The 19,904-nt window shown below is 45.9% G+C and overlaps 1 protein-coding gene across 2 annotated transcripts in view; it reads left to right on the top strand.

Annotated features, from left to right (window-relative positions):
• The window catches only part of LYVE1 (lymphatic vessel endothelial hyaluronan receptor 1), a 42,619-nt gene extending 23,122 nt beyond the window's left edge, over nt 1–19,497 (top strand). Inside the window, exons 3-7 of one of the 2 annotated variants that reach the window (XM_077453553.1) lie at nt 5,218–5,357; nt 16,374–16,651; nt 16,706–16,814; nt 17,560–17,638; nt 19,205–19,497. In XM_077453553.1, coding sequence (XP_077309679.1) covers nt 5,218–5,357; nt 16,374–16,651; nt 16,706–16,814; nt 17,560–17,638; nt 19,205–19,388 — 790 coding nt within the window. In that variant the 3' untranslated portion in view covers nt 19,389–19,497. The remainder of the gene's footprint in view (nt 1–5,217; nt 5,358–16,373; nt 16,652–16,705; nt 16,815–17,559; nt 17,639–19,204) is intronic. The other variant, XM_077453554.1, reaches the window with a different exon arrangement.
• Nucleotides 19,498–19,904: the final 407 nt, after the last annotated feature.

The following is a 19,904-nucleotide window of genomic DNA, read 5'->3' as shown; positions in this document are numbered from 1 at the left end:
TGGGCACTGATACACTGGCCGTGATCGGGATTGATGTCCCGATCACGGCCGCCGGTGATCGGCTTTTTAATTTTCTCTCCTTGCGCTGTCAGCGCGAGGAGGAAAAATAGCCGTTTACCGGCTCTGTTTTGTCACATGATCAGCTGACAGCTGATCACGTGGTAAGGGGTCGGGATCGACCCCTTGCTCGGATCGGTGATCAGGCGAGTCTCATTGACTCGCCGATCACAGGGGGCGCGCAGGCCGCTCATGCACGGGACGACGTCAATAGACGTTGTCCCAGCAAAGGAGGTCCGCGCTGTAGCCGTCATTCGGCTATAGCGCGGATCTCAAGAGGTTACATGATAGAGACAGAATATCAACCAGAAAAAAAACATGATACAAATGTTATAAATGGAGTTGCAGTTCAGTGAGTAAAATAAGGATTTGATCGCCTACCAACCAACAACAATTCTGGCTCCCAAAGACAGGCTACGGTAGGTGCTCATGTGGTACAGAGATTAGTCCTGTCAATTTAAGAAGGTGCTCCAAAGACTCATTATGTGTATAAAAGACACCCGTCCATAGAATTACTTTCTTCCATTCAAACCTCACCGTCATGGACAAGACCAAAGAGCTATCAAAGAGCTATCAAAGGACGTCGGGGACAAGACTGTAGACCTGCACAAGACTGGAATGGGCTACAAGACCTTCAGCAAGAAGCTTAGTGAGAAGGAGACAACTGTTGGATCGATTATTCGCCTATGGAAGAAATACAAGATAACCATCAATCATTGCGCTCAGTCTGGAGCTCCATGCAAGATTTTGCCTCATGGGGTATTCATGAGAAAAGTGAGGGATCTGCCGAGAACTACACAGGAGGAGCTTGTGAATGGACTCAAGGCAGTTGGGACCACAGTCACCAAACCAACCATTGGTAACACAATACGCCGCCATGGATTGAAATCCTGAAGCGCCTGCAAGGCCTCCCTCCTCAAGAAGGCACATGTACAGGCCCGTATGAAGTTTGCTGATGAAGATCTAAATGATTCGGATAAGGATTGGGAGAAAGTGCTGTGGTCAGATGAGACCAAAATTGAGCTCTTTGACATTAACTCAACTCACCATGTTTGGAGGAATAAAAAATGCTGACTATGGCTGACCCTAAGAACGCCCCCCTATGGTCAAGCACGGTGGTGGAAACATGATGCTTTGGGGCTGTTTCTCTGCTAAAGATACAGGCCGACTTTGCCGCATTGAGGGGCCAATAGACGGGGCCATGTATTGTAAAATCTTGGATGAGAACCTTCTTCCCTCAGCCAGAACACTGAAGATGGGTCATGGATGGGTCTTCCAGCATGACAATGACCCATAACATACCACCAAGGCAACAAAGGAGTGGCTCAAGAAGAAGAACATTAAGGTCATGGAGTGGCCTAGCCCATCTCCAGACCTTAATCCCATAGGAAATTTTATGGAGGGAGCTGAAACTTCAAGTTGTCAAGCGACAGCCAAGAAACCTTAAGGATTTAGAGAAGATCTTTACAGAAGAGCGGACCAAAATCCCTCCTGAGATGTGTGCAGACCCGGTCACCAACTACAAGAAACGTCTGACCTCTGTGCTTACCAACAAGGGTTTCTCCACCAACTACTAAGTCATGTTTTGCTTGGGGATCAAATACTTATTTTGCTCACTGAACTGCAACTCAATTTATAAAATGTGTATCATGTGTTTTTCCTGGATGTTTGGTTAATATTCTGTCTCTATCATTTATAATACACCCATGATAAAAATGATAGACCCTTCATTTCTTTGTAAATAGGCAAACTTACAAAATCAGCAGGGGATCAAATAATTATTTTGCCCATTGTATGCAAATGTACAGAGCACATAAATGATCAGGCCCGCTAATATGGCAGTACAACTGGTCCCGCTCTACTGGCCCCAGGCCCCATCAGCTAAACAGGGGGGCCCAGGGCAGCTTTATTCATTTCTGCCTAAAAGAATAAATGGATTTTACTAGATCACACCCCACTCCTACTTGCTTATCAGAGCCTAACCACATGCCGACCTCACTGTCGCGGTTTGCAAGTGGTTTACCGGGATTCAGAGTGGCCTGTCCATTAGAGGCGCATGAGCGCCGCCACCTCTATCCATGCGTCTGGCCCCCGTGCGGGACACTGAATACACGGATTCCAATGGGAGGGGGCAGGGGGTGTTTTGAAGCACGTGATTGGGGCCAGAGGCTCTAACAGGCTTCAAAATAGGATGGGCTCGGGACGCAGAGCACTGCAAACCGAGCCCACCCAGTTGTGTGATAATAGCGAATTAATACAGTATTTGCTATTTTCACACCGATTCTCCCCCCTGGCCAATCAGGAAGCGTGTCGGAGACCCGTTTCCCGATTGGCGGAAAGAAGAAGCATTTTGATTGACGGCGAGGAGGCGGGCGGAGACGGAAACTGCCGTGATGCCCGTGGAGGAGAGAAGTGCTTTGTGCACTGGGGTACAGTCATGTTGGAACAGGAAGGGGCCATCCCCAAACTATTACCACAAAGTTGGGAGCATGAAATTGTCCAAAATGTCTTGGTATGCTGAGGCCTTATAAGTTCCCTTCACTGGAACTAAGGGGCCAAACCCAACCCCTGAAAAACAACCCCCACACCATAATCCCCCCCTCCACCAAATTATTTAGACCAGTGCACAAAGCAAGGTCCATAAAGACATGGATGAATGAGTTTGGGTTGGAGGAACTTGACTGGCCTGCACAGAGTCCTGACGTCAACCCAACAGAACACCATTGGGATGAATTAGAGTGGAGAATCCGAGCCAGGCCTTCTCATGCAACATCAGTGCCTGACTTCTCAAATGCGCTTCTGGAAGAATGGTCATTCCCATAGACACCCTCCTAAACCTTGTGGACGGCCTTCCCAGAAGAGTTGAAGCTGTTATAGCTGCAAAAGGTGGGCCAACTCAATATTGAACTCTATGAACTAAGACTGGGAGGCCATTAAAGTTCATGTACGTGTAAAGGCAGGCGTCCCAATACTTATGGCAATATAGTGTATATGCACAACCTATACTTCAGATAACTAAAAAAATGGAACTTGAAAGGACCATGAACACTCAGAGAAAAATATTTAGTAAAAAATAAAAATTGTATTTATTAACATCATATCATAAAACACATCGAAATACACATGAAGTTGCAACATAAAAAAGATGGAAGAAGCCCAAACCAACTGCCAACTAGACAGATAAATTTACTAACGCGTTTCGACATGTGAAATGACGGTCTTCTTCAAGCGAAAAGGAGAGAGGGGTGAAAGGTTTCCATAAAAATATGGACAATCTATAAAGTTAATACAAACTATAATAATCATATATATATATATATATATATATATATATATATAATGTCATACAAATATATACAATTCAATCATTTAACCACTTCCCGACCAGCGCACGACGATTTACGTCGACAGAATGGCATGGGCAGGCATATTGGCGTACAGGTACGTCCAATATTCAATGCCGCCCTGCCATCGGGATCGCGCCGCCGGCGGCGCACTCCCGCGCTGGTCGGGACCCCCGTGAGTCCGGTCGCGGGACCCGCGGACTCGATCGCCGCGGGCATTCCCGCGATCGTCTCACGGAGCGGCCGAATGGAGGAAATGCCGTGTAAACAGCATTTCTCCATTCTGCCTAGCAACTAGTGACGCTAATCTCTGCTCCATGTGATTGGAGCAGAGATCAGTGTTCACTAAATGAAAGCCCAACCCCCCCACAGTTAGTAACACTTAACCCCTACACTGCCACCCACTGGTTAACCCCTTCACTGCCAGTGTCATTTACACAGGAATCACTGCATTTATATAGCAGTGATTACTGTATAAATGACAATGGTCCCAAAAATGTGTCAAAAATGTCCGATGTGTCCGCCATAATGTCGCAGTCACAATAAGAATCGCTGATCGCCGCCATTACTAGTAAAAAAAAAAAAAAATTTCTCTGAGTGTTCATGGTCCGTTAACCACATGCTGACCAGCCGCCGAAGTTGTACTGCGGCAGAATGGCACGGCTGGGCGAAAGAAAGTTATATAACGTCGCTTCGCCCTGTGGCCACTAGGGTTTGCGCGCGCCCGCCCCCCGTGCCAATGCAAGTGCACAGTGGTCTTGATGACCGCCAGGCTCCTGCGATCGCCTCTGAGACACGGAGAACCCGGAACTGTGTGTAAACAGATCGTCTGTTCATACAGAGTATGTTATCTTCACTGCACAGTCCCCTCCCCCCTTCAGTTAGAACACAAACTAGGACACACTTAACCCCTTGACCGCCCCCCTAGTGTTGACCCCTTCACTGGCAGTGACATTTTTACAGTAATCAGTGCATTTTTAATCGCTCCGATCGCTGTATTAATGCCAGTGGTCCCAAAAATGTGTCAAAATTGTCCGACGTGTCCGCCATAATGTCGCAGTCACGATAAAAATCGCATATCAATGCCATTACTAGTAAAAAAAAAAAAAAAAAAAACAAGAATAATAAAAATGCTATACAACTATCCCCTATTTTGTAGACGCTATAACTTTTGCGCAAACCAATCAATAAACGCTTATTGTGATTTTTTTTTTACCAAAAATATGTAGAAGAATCCGTATCGGCCTAAACTGAGGAAAAAAAAACGTTTTTTTTATATATTTTTGGGGGATATTTATTATAGCAAAAAGTAAAAAAAATAATGCGTTTTTTTTTCAAAATTTATGCTCTTTTTTTTGCTTATAGCACAAAAAATAAAAACCGCAGAGGTGATCAAATACCACCAAAAGGAAGCTCTATTTGTGGGGAAAGAAAAGACGTCAAATTTGTTTGGGAGCCACGTCGCACGACCGCGCAATTGTCAGTTAAAGCGACGCAGTACCGAATCGCAAAAAGTGCTCTGGTCAGGAAGGGGGGTAAAATCTTCTGGGGATGAAGCGGTTAAAGTCCCGTTTTTGGAGGAACTTTTCTTTTACATGTTGCACAAGGGATGTGGACCTGAACCTCATTTTTCCCATCCAATTAGTCCTATCCACTTTTCATCTATACTTCAGGTAACCAAATATCTGAATCAATATGAATGAAAAATAACCATACAGGAGTAACATTACATAAACTGTTGGTAAACATCATCCACTTTAAATATACTATGACATCATCGCCTTTATGATACAATGGCTATTCCTCTCCTCTACAGCTATGGGTGGGTGATGGAGAAATATGGAGTTATTTCACGAATTCAAAACAATGAAAAATGTGGAAAGAACCTAACCGGGGTCCTCACCTGGACTGTACCGCTGTCCCGTGACTTCAGCGCCTATTGTTTCAACGCTTCTGGTGAGTATGCTTTTTTTTTTTTTCTGAAAATGCTGGTTGTCTGGCTGTATTCACTTATCTGATGGCTTCTGAGTCACTGATCTCATACAAAGACCGCAACACACAAGAGGCTGAGACTGGAAGCAGGTGAAGAAGACGCCCGGTGTACACCCACATCAAATATTTGCTGGACGTATCGCTTAAAGGAAAAGTACAGCCAAACCTCATTTTCAATTTTTTTTAAATGTAAAAAACTATTTTTAAAAAAGTATGCCAATTCACACAGGTTCTCTGTTATATTTGCGTCCGCTAATAATGACTTTAGTGTATTTTTAGTAAAAATATGGTCTTGATATATAGGGGGGGGGGGGGCTGCCAGGTAGGCTGTATGGGCCCCCAGTGATTTCTAACAGCAGCCCTGGGTGTGCTGCAATTACAAGGAAGCATGCTGATAGGTGGAGAAAGCAGAGTGACAGAGGTGAACTCATCAATGTGCTGCTTCTCCTTTCACTGTCCAGTCACAGGGTGCCATTTTAAGAGCATTATAGGCCCCCGGACAATATAGTGCACTGGGACCCTGTCTACACAATCCCGCACGTTTGCCCATCAAATGCAGCCTTACTGTGCCCGTGAATGCAGCCTCATTGTGCCCACCATTGCAGCTTCACTGTGCCCACCATTGCAGCCTTACTGTGCCCGTGAATGCAGCCTCGCTGTGCGCATGAATGCAGCCTCACTGTGCCCACCAATACAGCTTCACTGTGCCCACCATTGCGGCTTCATTGTACAAACCATTGCAGCTTCACTGTGCCCACCATTGCACCCTCACTGTGCCCAACATTGCACCCTCACTGTGCCCACCATTGCACCCTCACAGGGCCCACCATTGCACCCTCACTGTGCCCACCATTGCACCCTCACTGTGCCCACCATTGCACCCTCACTGTGCCCACCATTGCACCCTCACAGGGCCCACCATTGCACCCTTACTGTGCCCACCATTGCACCCTCACTGTGCCCACGAATGCAGCCTCACTGTGCCCACAATTGGACCCTCACTGTGCCCGTGAATGCAGCATGGACCTAGATCAAAACTAGATCAAACCTTGATCTTGGTATTTTTCTTTATTTTTCTTTTATTTTTTTACACACACTTTTTTTTTTCCTCTGAAAGGAAAGAGAAACATACAATGTATCTTTTCTCTCCATTCATAAGGGGAAGGAGAAACACAGGGGAGGGTTTCACAGCGAGTGTTCATGGTGGTAGCCGACCAGAGGCTACTACATCGATCAGGGGACTCGGAATCGAGAGTTCCGGGTCCCAATTATTAGTACGGGTCCGAGGCTCTCGGCGAGACCCCAGTCTCTGTGCTGGGAGCACGCTGGGGTCTTATTGACCCCTTGTCCCTCCATAAATAGTACCTTTTACATGCCTATTGATGTCACAAGGGATGTTTACATTCCTTGTGACAGCAATAAAAGTGATCAAAAAATAAATAAATTTAAAGCAACAGTGTAAAAAAATAAATAATAATAATTAAAGAAAAAAAAAAATGAAAGTGCCCCCCCATCCCCCCATGCTAGCACCCAAAGGCAAATGCACATGTTGGTCCCGCACACACGCAAACAGCGATCATCCCATTAGATATCGTCACGCACGTCAGATCCTGGGCAGTAATTCTAGCACCATACCTCCTCTGAAAATCTAAAATGGTAACCTGTAAAGGCTTTTAAATCGTCACCTATGGATAGTAAAATTCACGTAGTTTGCCGCTTTTGCGTGGCTGTGCGCAATTTTATAGCGTGATATGTTTGGTCTCTATTTACTTGGCGTGACATCATCTTTTATATTTAACTAAAACAAAATTGTTTTTTGGAACCAAGGAACAGTGCTCAGAGGTGGAACCAAGGAATGGTGCTTGGAGGTGGGTTGGGGGAGGAACCAAGGAACAGTGCTCAGAGGTGGGTGAGGGGTGGAACCAAGGAATGGTGCTCGGAGATGGGTAGGAGGTGGAACCAAGGAAAAGTGCTCAGAGGTGGAACCAAGGAACAGTGCTCAGAGGTGGGTGGGGGTGGAACCAAGAAACGGTGCTCGGAGGTGGGTAGGTGGTGGAACCAAGGAACGGTGCTCGGATGTGGGTAGAGAGCGGAACCAAGGAATGGTGCTTGGAAGTGAGCAGGGGGTAGAACTAAGGAATGGTGCTCGGAGGTGGATAGGGGGTGGAACCAAGGAATGGTGGTCGGATGTGGGTAGAGAGCGGAACCAAGGAATGGTGCTCGGAGGTGAGCAGGGGGTAGAACCAAGGAATGGTGCTCGGAGGTGGATTGGGGCTGGAACCAAGGAATGGTGCTCAGATGTGGGTAGGGAGTGGAACAAAGGAATGGTGCTCGGAGGTGGATAGGGGGTGGAACAAAGGAATGGTGCACAGAGGTGGGTAGGGAGTGGAACCAAGGAACGGTGGTAGGGAGTGGAACCAAGGAATGGTGCTCGGAGGTGGGTAGGGGGTGGAACCAAGGAATGGTGCTCGGGGGTGGGTAGGGGGTGGAACCAAGGAATGGTGCTCAGAGGTGAGTAGAATCAAGGAATGGTGCTCGGGTGTGGGTACAGAGCAGAACCAAGGAATGGTGCTCGGAGGTGAGCAGGGGGTAGAACCAAGGAATGGTGCTTGGAGGTGGATAGGGGGTGGAACCAAGGAATGGTGCTCGGATGTGGGTAGGGAGTGGAACAAAGGAATGGTGCTCGGAGGTGGATAGGGGGTGGAACAAAGTAATGGTGCACAGAGGTGGGTAGGGAGTGGAACTAAGGAACGGTGCTCGGATGTGGGTAGAGAGCGGAACCAAGGAATGGTGCTCGGAGGTGAGCAGGGGGTAGAACCAAGGAACGGTGCTCTGATGTGGGTAGGGGGTGGAACCAAGGAATGGTGCTCGGAGGTGAGCAGGGGGTAGAACCAAGGAACAGGGCTCTGATGGGGGTAGGGGGTGGAACCAAGGAATGGTGCTCGGAGGTGGGTAGGGGGTGGAACCAAGGAATGGTGCTCGGAGGTGGGTAGGGGGTTTGAACCAAGGAATGGTGCTCGGAGGTGGGCAGGGGGTGGAACCAAGGAATGGTGCTCAGAGGTGGGCAGGGGGTGGAACCAAGGAATGGTGCTCGGAGGTGGGCAGGGGGTCGAACCAAGGAATGGTGCTCAGAGGTGGGCAGGGGGTGGAACCAAGGAATGGTGCTCGGAGGTGGGTAGGGGGTCGAACCAAGGAATGGTGCTCAGAGGTGGGCAGGGGGTGGAACCAAGGAATGGTGCTCAAAGGTGGGTAGGGGTTGGAACAAAGGAATGGTGCTCGGAGGTGGGTAGGGGGTGAACACAAGAGGTGACTCGGAAGGTGGGAGTTCCTGCACCTATTCTCTGAGAAAAAAAGCCCTGGTTACATGTAAACAAAAAGTGCCAGAAAAGGCCTGGTCTTCAAGTGGTGAATATATTATTTGCTTTTCATATGTGGAAACACATTGATTGTATGCAGCAATATCCACAGGTGTACAATTAGATAATCATCTTGTCTGAAGCAATTGCACGTTCATACTCATATACAGCGGGTAAAATAAGTATTGAACATGTCACCATTTTTCTGTGTAAATATATTTCTGAAGGTGCTATTCACATGAAATGTTCACCGCATGTCAGTAACAACTCCATACATACATACAAAGACACCAAAACAAATAAGTTGAGAAATGAAGTTCTGTGTTATCAAATGGAATGACACAGGGAAAATGTAGTGAACACGTGAAGAAAGGGAGGTGCAAAAAGCCAAGACACCAGCTGAAATCTATCAGTAATTAGAAAGCAATCCTGCCCCTTGTCAGTGCAAATTAATATCAGCTGGTTCAATCTCAACTGATGGCCTATAAAAAGGTGTCTCATTACCGAGGTGCCACACAAGAAATATCTCATGATGGGTAAAAGCAAAGAGCTCTCTCAAGACCTTCGCAACCTTATCGATGCAAAACGTACTGCTGGCATTGGCTACAGAAGTATTTTTAAACTTCTGAATGTTCCAGTGAGCACTGTCGGGGCCATAATCCAGAAATAGAACATAATTTCACCATTAACCAGCCACGACCAGGTGCTCCTCGCAAGATTTCTGACAGAGGAGTGAAAAGAATTATCAGAAGAGTTGTCCAAGAGCCAAGGACCACTTGTGGAGAGCTTCAGAAAGACCTGGAATCAGCAGGTACAATTGTTTAAAAGAAAACAATAAGTAATGCACTCACCCGCCATGGCCTGTATGCACGCTCAACACACAAGACTCCATTGCTGGAGAAAAAGCATGTTGAAGCTCGTTTAAAGTTTGCTGCACAACATTTGGACAAGCCTGCGATATACGGGGAGACTATAGTCTGGTCAGATGAGACCACAAATGAACACTTTGGATGCCACAGTGAGGTTTGCAGGTGGGAACATCATGGTGGGGGCGGGGCTGTTTTTCAGCAAACGGTACGGGAAAACTTCAAACTACACTGGCTTCCCGATCACCCAGCGAATTTAATTCAAAATACTAACCACTACATACAAAGCCATTCACAACTCTGCCCCGGGCTACATCACCAATCTTGTCTCCAAATATCACCCAAATCATCCCCTCCGCTCTTCTCAAGACATCCTACTCTCAAGCTCTCTCATCTCCTCCTCCCATGCTCGTCTCCAGGATTTCTCCAGAGCCTCTCCCATTCTCTGGAACTCGCTACCTCCACCTACTCTTGCTACCTTCAGGTGATCCCTGAAAACTCATCTCTTCAGGAAAGCCTATCACATCTCCAACTAAACTTCTATCACTTCCATCAGCTCGTTCCCCACAGTTACAACCTTTTGTACCACCTGCCCCACCCTATTAGATTGTAAACTCTCCTGAGCAAGGCCCTCTAAGCCCTTGTACACACGGTCGGAGAATCTGTCGGAATGAGTCTTATCGGACCGCGTCTTCAGATAATCCGACTGTGTGTGGTATGCATCGGACTGATTCCATCCGAATCTCCGTCCGACCCAATTTTCCAACATGTTGGAAATATTTCCTGACCGAATGGGCCGGATGGACCTAATCCGATCATGTGTAGAGCATTTTCATCGGACCAAGTGCCACGCATGCTCAGATCAAATTCCTACATCAAAGCTATTGGCTACTAGCCTGAATGTAGTCCCATCGTAACGAAATTACGTCATCACGTTCTGAAAGATCGGATTTTTCGCCAACTTGGCCCGACCGTGTGTATGCAACAGTTTCGGACACAATCCGTCGGACTAAATCCGACGGGCAAAATCCGACGGATTTGGTTGGCAAAATCTCCGACCGTGTGTACGTGGGCTTAATGCTATTGTGTTTTATTGTATTATAACTGTATTGTCTTGTATTGTGTTTTATATTGTAAAGCGCTGCGTAAACTGTTGGCGCTATATAAATCCCTTGAAGGAAGGAGGAATGGGGGAAAAAATTCTGCTGCCGTCTACTAGGGCTGGAGAAAAAAATCGATTTAAATCTTCACTCGAGTTGAGAGGTCAAATCGATTCAAAATTTCAGCAAATCGTTTTTTCTTAGATTTTTTTATTTTTTTATTTTTTTCACCAGGACCGCCGGACGCCGTGAACTAGGCCGAAGCTGCGGCATCGCCTAAAAACTCCTGCCCGCAGCTCCTCAGGACCGGCGCGGTGTCCATCAAAAAAAAAAACTCAATTCGAATCGTTTTTTTTTTTTTTAATCGCCCAGCTCTACCGTCTACCAGGATGATGAAGATGAAACGAGGGAAAGACAATGATCCCTAAAAAAAAAAAAAAAAAAAAAAAGGCCAGGGAACTCTCAATTGGTTTCAAAGAAAGAAAACAAAGCTGCTAGAATAGCCCAGCTAATCATCTGACTTGAATCCAATAGAAAAATCCAATTGAAATCCAATAGAAAAATCTATGGAAAGAACTAAAGATCAAAGTTCATAGAAGAGGACCACAGAACCTTCAAAATTTGAAGACTTTGTGAAAGAATGGGCCAAAATCGCCCCTGGGCAACGCATGCGACTCGTATATTTGCTTTTCAATCATTTATTTATCACCAGGGGCGTAACTATAGGGGGTGCAGCAGTAGCGACCGCAACTGGGCCCTGTGCTGAAGGGGGCCCATGCAGCCCCCTCTACATATGGCCGGCAGCAGCATAGGCAGCTAGGGTTACCAGTGCAGCATGCACACGGGTGGCTGGAGGTGGAGGGTGACTAGCAGAGCTCCATGCTCGACTATCGCACTGGCTGCTCTTTAGTTGTGCATTCCCTGCATGACCTGTGTCCTTGGCCGGCTCCTCAGAGTGCCCCTCTCCTGCTCCATACATTGCCGCTCAGTGCGATGTCTGTTCTCCCCAGCCAGAGTCCCGCCCCCCCCCCAAGTCCGGCCCACACTGCACTGCATACTTCTCCCAGGTAAACAAACTTTAAGCACACAGATGCAGTGCAGCCCTATGAGAGCCGGCTCCCCGGAGGACACTGCAGGCTTGTCTGCCAGCCCCCCTCCTCCCCCGTCGTACACAGATGATGAAAGGTCTTTCTGGGAGATATGCTGATCACCCGTCCAGCACACTGGATGGAGCCCAGGCCAACATGGATGAGTGCGCGGCCTGCAGCTTGGTCATGGTGAGTGAGAGGACCCCCATCGCCCACACACCATTACATACCCCCTCCATCTCCCCCTGGGGACAGGGACCCTCATCTCCCCTGGGGACAGGGACCCCCACCTCCCCTGGGGACAGGGACCCCTTCTCCCCTGGGGGCAGTAACTTCATCTGCCCTGGAGAAAAGGACCTCATCTCTTCTGGGGACAGGGACCCCATCCTGCATAGGGACAGTCCCCCAATGGGGCACCTAAAAATTTAAAAAAAATAATAAAAAAAACTACTGATGCCAGTGGTGGAACTACAGGGCTCACAAAGGTTATACCTGTAACCACGCCCTGGAGTTCCACCGCCGGACTCAGAGGGAAGGGCCCTGGCTGGGGTTCAGGGGGGCCCTTCATAGTTTCTTGCATTGGGGCCCTGAAGGTTCTAGTTACGCCACTGTTTATCACTATGCTCACACCATAGCGATTGCACTAAAGCCACAGGAAAAATCATTCAGAATGAGAAAAAAAAAAGTAGTTTACAGCTTTATTATCTGGATGGCAGCAATTAGACATGGGCGCCGTCAAAAAATTGGTTTCGTTTCTGTGCGAAAAAAAAATTGTAATTCGTGTACGAAATTCAATTCGGATTCGTATGAAATATGAATTTTCGTTAGATTCGTAAACTTTTCATTAAAATAACGAAAGTTCATTATGATGAATTTATCATCATGAGGGGTTCAAACCATCCCTGTGCTGTGCCAACTTCCTCTGATTGGTGAACAAAACACCAGTCATGTTTCTGTTAATTTGGATCCGAAATTCATAAGCATAGAAATTGCCCAAAGGGTTCCCACCATCCCTGTGCTGAGTTCCCAGGTCTCTATACCTGCTGTGTGTCTATTATGAAGGGTTCCCACCATCCCTGTGCTGAGTTCCCGGGGTTTTAACTTTTAGGTTCGTTAACTTTTCGTAACAATTACGAATTTTCGTTATGATGAATTTATCATTTTGAGGGGTTCCCACCGTCCCTGTGCTGTGCTGACTTCCTGTTTTTTTTAACTTTTAGGTTCGTTAACTTTTCCTTAATTTTTGTTATGAATTTGGATCCGAAATTCATAAACGAAATTTCGTACGGAATTTGTATGCATAAAAATTCGGATTCGTACGAAACTAATCGCACATGTCTAGCAGCAATGGGGAGAGACACGTGTACGGTGCCATCTTGTTCAATTAAGACGGTACAAAAATACCTGATATGCTAAAAATCATAACATTCTTTTTCTGGCCCCATTTGAAAAGTGTGCTGGGCATGTGCAGAACGACTACATTCCTTTCAGGAACAAATATATGCAAATATGTGAAACTTACTTGATTTAACTTGTCAGCTGCTCAAGACATATCTCATTCTTTTCATTCTGGGTTCGTGTCTAACCAGCATCTTGAGGGAGGGTGACGGCCTTCCTAATCTTAAACCATTACTTCGCAACCACTGGTCTGTGGCCCACTGCCAGACCCTGGTCTCCCCTGTCCTGCATCCTTCCATCGTGGCCTCCAGGCCCTCTGAAACCCCACAGCCTCCACAGCGGCCCCGCCCCCCAACCTCCCACATGGCTGCTGCAGAGCCACCAGCCCTCCATGATGCCCCATCCCCCAAAAGTATCCCATAGTGTCCCCCAGACCCCCCCCCAGAACCATCATCTACACCAGCAGTCTCCAAACTATGACCTGGGGGTTGGATGCAGCCCTTTGCTCACCTTTATCCAGCCCTCTGGACGCTTTTCCTCCCAATGACACCAACAATGGGGCATAATTCCTACTACTGACATCGACAATGGGGCACTATTCCTCCCACTGATACCAATGATAGTCCACTAGTCCTCCCACTGACACCAATGATGGGCCACTATTCCTCCCACTGATACCAATGATGGGCCATTATTCCTCCCACTGATACCAATGATGGGCCACTATTCCTCCCACTGATACCAATGATGGGGTACTATTCCTTCCACTGATACCAATGATGGGGCACTATTCCTCCCACTGATACCAATGATGGGCCACTATTCCTCCCACTGATACCAATGATAGTCCACTAGTCCTCCCACTGACACCAATGATGGGGTACTATTCCTCCCACTGATACCAATGATGGGCCACTATTCCTCCCACTGATACCAATGATGGGGCACTATTCCTTTCACTGATACCAATGATGAGGCACTATTCCTCCCACTGATACCAATGATGGAGCACTATTCCTTCCACTGATACCAATGATGGGGCACTATTCCTTCCACTGATACCAATGATGGGGCTCTATTCCTCCCACTGATACCAATGATGGGGCTCTATTCCTTCCACTGATACCAATGATGAGGCACTATTCCTCCCACTGATACCAATGATGTGGCACTATTCCTCCCACTGATACCAATGATGGGGCATTATTCCTCCCACTAACACCAATGATGGGCACTATTCCTTCCATTGATACCAATGATGGGGCACTATTCCTCCCACTGATACCAATGATGGGGCACTATTCCTCCCACTGATATCAATTATGGGGCACTATTCCTCCCACTAACACCAATGATGGCACTATTCCTTCCACTTATACCAATGATGGGGCCAGTAAACTGGTCCTTTGTTTATAAAGTTTGGAGAGTGGCAGCCCATGCACTGTGGGCGCCAGAGGCTTAAATAGGCTTCAAAATAGGGTGGGCTCGGGGCGCAGAGAGTGCTCCCTGATCCCACCCAACTGTGTGACCATAGCAAATTAATTTTCACTATTTTCACACTAACCTTCCTCCCCACCAGTCAGGAGGCAGGAAGAGGAGCGAGGAGACTTGCTCTGGAGTGGAGGTCGCCGCCCCTGTGAGAGGTAAGTCCCCACGGCTGAGTCGGCTGCATCCCGACCACCAACCCCCCAACATGCGCGGACAGCGGCTCTGGCACCCCCCAGCCAGATCCGCAAACCCCGCAAGTGGGGGGGGGGGGGTGGGCGGATCGATGGGCACAGTGGCTGCATTTGATGGGCAAGTGGCTTCATTTGATGGGCACAGGTGGCAGCATTTGATGGGTAATCAAGATTGTATCCAAATCCGGCTTTAAACTTCTCCACAACAGTATTACGGACCTGCCTGATGTGTTCTTTGGTCTTCATGATGCTCTCTGCGCTTTCAACAGAACCCTGAGAGTATCACAGAGCAGGTGCATTTATACAGAGACTTGATTACACACAGGTGGATTCTATTTATCACCATCAGTCATTTAGGACAACATTGGATCATTCAGAGATCCTCGCTGAACTTCTGGAGTGAGTTTGCTGCACTGAAAGTAAAGGGGCCGAATAATTTTGCACGCACCACTTTTCATTTTTTTATTAGTTAAAAAAGTTTCAAAAATCCAATAGATTTCGTTCCACTTCACAATTGTGTCCCACTTGTTAGTGATTCTTCACAAAAAATAAAAATTTTATATCTTTATGTTTGAAGCCTGAAATGTGGCAAAAGGTTGAAAAGTTCAAGGGGGCCGAATACTTTCACAAGGCACTGTATATTTTGGCTAATAGAAATGGCTGCTATGGCCAATTTACTCAAATTCTGAGTGGTGTGGTCATTAGATGGAAGGGTAGAGCTATTGGCATAGCAGGTAACAAGCCATATTTAATAGCATAGTCATGGCAGATGAGTGTCATTAGCTTAAATTGATAGTATGTGGTGGTCTAATGCAGGCCATACACGGTCGAATTTCGAACAAATTTTCTTTTCAAAATCAGAAATTTCGTTTTTTTTGTGATCCGATGGCACCACCATTGATTTTCGAAATTCGGCCGACCAAGCCTTCAATTTCACCTCATGTTGCTACAGAAAAGAATTTTCTTGGCTGGGAATCTTCTTTTCTCTCCATAAATATTCTTTTATCTCCGTACATTTTCTTTTCTTATTACGTTTCTCGCACCATTCTCCCATCATTGATTAGAAAATCGTTAGTTTTTCTAAAAATTTCCAACATGTCCGATTCCTCAAATTTTATTTCCGCACGAAAATCGGCTGTTGCTGCAGCCCACTAATGGTGCGAAATTCATACGAAAATTCTTAGATACGATTTTCGAAAGAAAATTCTTTCGAAATTCGAACCGTGTATGGCCGGCATAAGAAGAAAGGCTTCCATAGGGTGTTTGATATGGCGTATTTAGTATTCAATATGTGGCAACATAGGCATGTTCATACCACTGGACATGTCCACCATACTCACAAATGCATTTTACTGGCTTGGTCATCGGCTGGCCTGGTCATTTGTAAATAGCAATTGATGGAGACCAATGAGGGACAAGTTCTTGGAGTTGTAGTCTAGAAAGCCAGGATATGTTGACCTGATTAAATCCAATTATCACTGCTTTCATTTCAGATCTGCGGATCAATTCCTGTAAACCAGAGCTCATGGTACCTCTACCCCCAAGCACCGTGGAGCCAACCACTGCACCCCCGCTACTGCCAACCACCCACCAACAGATCCTGGAACCACAACAGAGATCAACAGCCTGGCCGATCTTACCAACCACATTAGGAGAGTCAACAAGCCGTCCATTGCTTACCACGCTGATAGCAACAGTAAGATTGCCACCAAAAGTGGCTCCACCAGCTACGACACCAAAACAGGTTCCACCAGCTACGACACCAAAACAGGTTCCACCAGCTATGACACCAAAACAGGTTCCACCAGCTACGACACCAAAACAGGTTCCACCAGCTATGACACCAAGGATGGCAACTCAACCACCAACAGAAGAACCGACTAACCCACCGGAAAATCAAGCAGCACGACAGAGCGAAAAAATTGTATTTGGAAGTAAAGTCATTTTTTTTTTACATTTTTTATTGTTGCAAAATGTAGTTTAAATGTATTGCCTCCATGAACTGCTGATCTGTAGCAGCTGCATTTCCTGGAGACAAAAACAATGCTATTCTTTCATTGAAACAAAAATAATTGTATTGTTACTAGACATGTGCACTGACAAAAAAAATTGTTTTTCGTTTCATTTGGTTTTTTTGCTTATTTTGAAAATTCAGAATTCGGAAATTCGGATTTTTAAATTTTTCAATTCGAAAATCTGAAAAAAAAGAAACTCAGTAAAATTCAAAATAATAACTATTAAATTATAGGTATTGGAATTTCCTTTCAAATTTGGCTTTTTGTGAACGTAACAGATTTAGAATTTCGGAAATTTAGAATTTCCGATTTCGAATTCCCGAAATTTTGACGCTCCGAAATTCTGAATTTCCAAATTTTTGGAAATTCAAACTTTCGGAAATTGAAAAATTCGTAAATTAACAAATTTGTCAAGATTCATTAAATAAATTAATTCGAACAAAAAAAAATCAAAAAAACGAATGAAGCGAAAACTAACAAATTTTTCGGTAGTGCGCATGTCCATTGCAAAGGTTACATGATTTCTTTACACCAGCTTAGCGTTTTAAAAATATATTTAATGATTTTCTTTTACAAAATGCACCTCAAAATACAGAACTATATTAATGTATTTATTTATTCATTCAAAATATTTCCAGTGTAATAATTTAGTTTTCTTACACAGAATTACCGACCGCACTGCTCATCCTGGCTCTAGTGTTTTTCGTAGCAGCCGTGGTCCTCGCCATCTGCTATATTAGGAAGTAAGTAATACCTAATACTAACTAGTTTCTAAAAAAAAAAATAATAATAATGATACTTATTGTGGCGAGGTGCCAGTGAAACACTGTAAAATGGCAGGAAAGGTTATTGATGGGATTTATGTTCCTCCATGGAGTCTTAGATTTGCAATCTAAGGTAATATCAGAAGTTTACTTTCGTTTGGTGACAAGAAGCCTTTTTCTACTGTTTGTGAATATCCTGTACATGAAATATGATGTTTTTCCTAAAGAAACTGTGAGTTTTTCCCTGCATTGAGTCTGATCTCCTACAATATATATATATATACACACACACATATACCTCCTCTTCTCAGGTGGCTCTTCGACTCTTCTGGCGCCTCCATCCTGACGAGTGCCCCCACAGCAAGCCGCTTGCTATGGGGTCACCCGAGCTAAGTCACAGCTTTGTGTGTCCATTGAGACACACAGCTACAGCCAGGCCCCACCCCCTTTTCTCTCCTCATTGGCTGACTGACTTGGACAGCAGTGGGAGCCAATGGCACCACGCTGCTGTCTCAGCCAATGAGAAGGGGAGTCCCAGGCAGCCAAAACGATCCTACAACATCGTGGGATCCAGATGGGGCTCTGGTAAGTATAAGGGGGGTTGCTGCACACAGAAGGCTATTTACCTTAATATATAGAATGTATTAAGATAAAAAAACTTCTGCCTTTACAATCACGTTAAATGGCATCCCAGTCTTAGTCCGTAGGGTTCAATATTGAGTTTGCCTGCCCTTTGCAGCTATAACAGCTTCAACTCTTCTGGGAAGGCTGTCCACAAGGTTTAGGAGTGTGTCTATGGGAATGTTTGACCATTCTTCCAGAAGAGCATTTGTGAGGTCAGGCACTGATGTTGGACAAGGAGGCCTGGCTCGCAGTCTCCACTCTAATCCATCCCAAAGGTGTTCTATCAGGTTGAGGTCAGGTCAAGCCAGTCAAGTTCCTCCAACCCCAAACTCGCTCAGAGCTTGTTTTTCGTCTGTTGCTAGTGGTAATAGCCAGCCAACATCCATAGACCTTGCTTTGTGCACTGGTGCGCAGTCATGTTGGAACAGGAAGGGGCCATCCTCAAACTGTTCCCACAAAGTTGGGAGCATGAAATTGTCCAAAATGTCTTGGTATGCTGACGCCTTTAGCTTTCCCTTCACTGGAACTAGGGGGCCAAGCCCAACCCCTGAAATACAACCCCCCCCCACACCATAATCCCCCCCTCCAATAAATGATTTGGACCAGTGCGCAAAGCAAGGTCCATAAAGACATGGATGACCTGACTGCAGCTTCTAATGCACATTATAAGAAGCTCACAGTGAAATCAGAGGAAGCCATTTCAGTCCAGGACAGGAGCCGGTACAACTATATGTGAACAGAAAAGTCCAGGAACAAGTTACGTCCTATCAGGACTTCGTCAGCAGTGGGGTCTTACATTACATGTTACATATCGCAATGAACTTCGGAGGAAAGGTGGGAGGAAAAATTTTAAAAAATCGAGAGAGCTAACAATACAGATATTGTAGAAAACTAATTTTTATTGTATGTCTTCTGCTGCAGGTACAAAACCAATGTCTTCTTCAGAAAGATAAAAGAGGAGAAGGAATCTGTGGAAACCAAAGTGTTCAAGGAAACCGCCACCGCCGAGAACACGAAAGAGGAAGAAGTATCCTCCAATGGGAGGGAGAAGAGGCCACCAACTTCTGAATCCAACGCCGGGAGCAGTGTGGAGGCCGAGGTGTAGCCGGGGACATGTGCTCAGAGATGAACTGCCAATGGAGGAACCCAACCAACACCGGACAGCCAATGGGCAAAACCAGACAGAGCCGTGGCCTTGGGAAATCCCCCCCCCCCCCCCAAAAAAAAGAGTAAAAGTCACAGATGGAGACTTTTGGATTTTACTGATGTGCCCAATAAAAAAGGAAAAAAGAAAAAAAAATTTGCTTTATAAGCAATGGGATTTCTCTTGCAAAGGAGACAATCTCAGACCTCTCGTCATCTACCTGCAGCAGTTCTCGAAACCTCCTTAATCCAGACAGAAACCTGTTGCAGTCGGCCAGCTTGGCACGGGTTGCAACAACTCTTCATTTGAATCACTGTTCATTTTTACTTCCCTCATCGCTACAAAATAAGAAATCTAAGAATGGATGGTTCATGGCCAGGCCATTTTTTTTGCCCTACTTTAACTGGCAATTGCACAGTCTTGCAACGCTGTACCCAAACAAACTTTAGATAATTTTGTTCACACAAATAGAGCTTT

The sequence above is a fragment of the Lithobates pipiens genome, unplaced genomic scaffold, assembly GCF_037356315.1.
Source record: "Lithobates pipiens isolate NorthernLeopardFrog02 unplaced genomic scaffold, aLitPip1_a1.2 Scaffold_24, whole genome shotgun sequence".
Lineage (NCBI taxonomy): Eukaryota > Metazoa > Chordata > Amphibia > Anura > Ranidae > Lithobates > Lithobates pipiens.
This window is presented reverse-complemented; position numbering and strand designations above follow the sequence as displayed.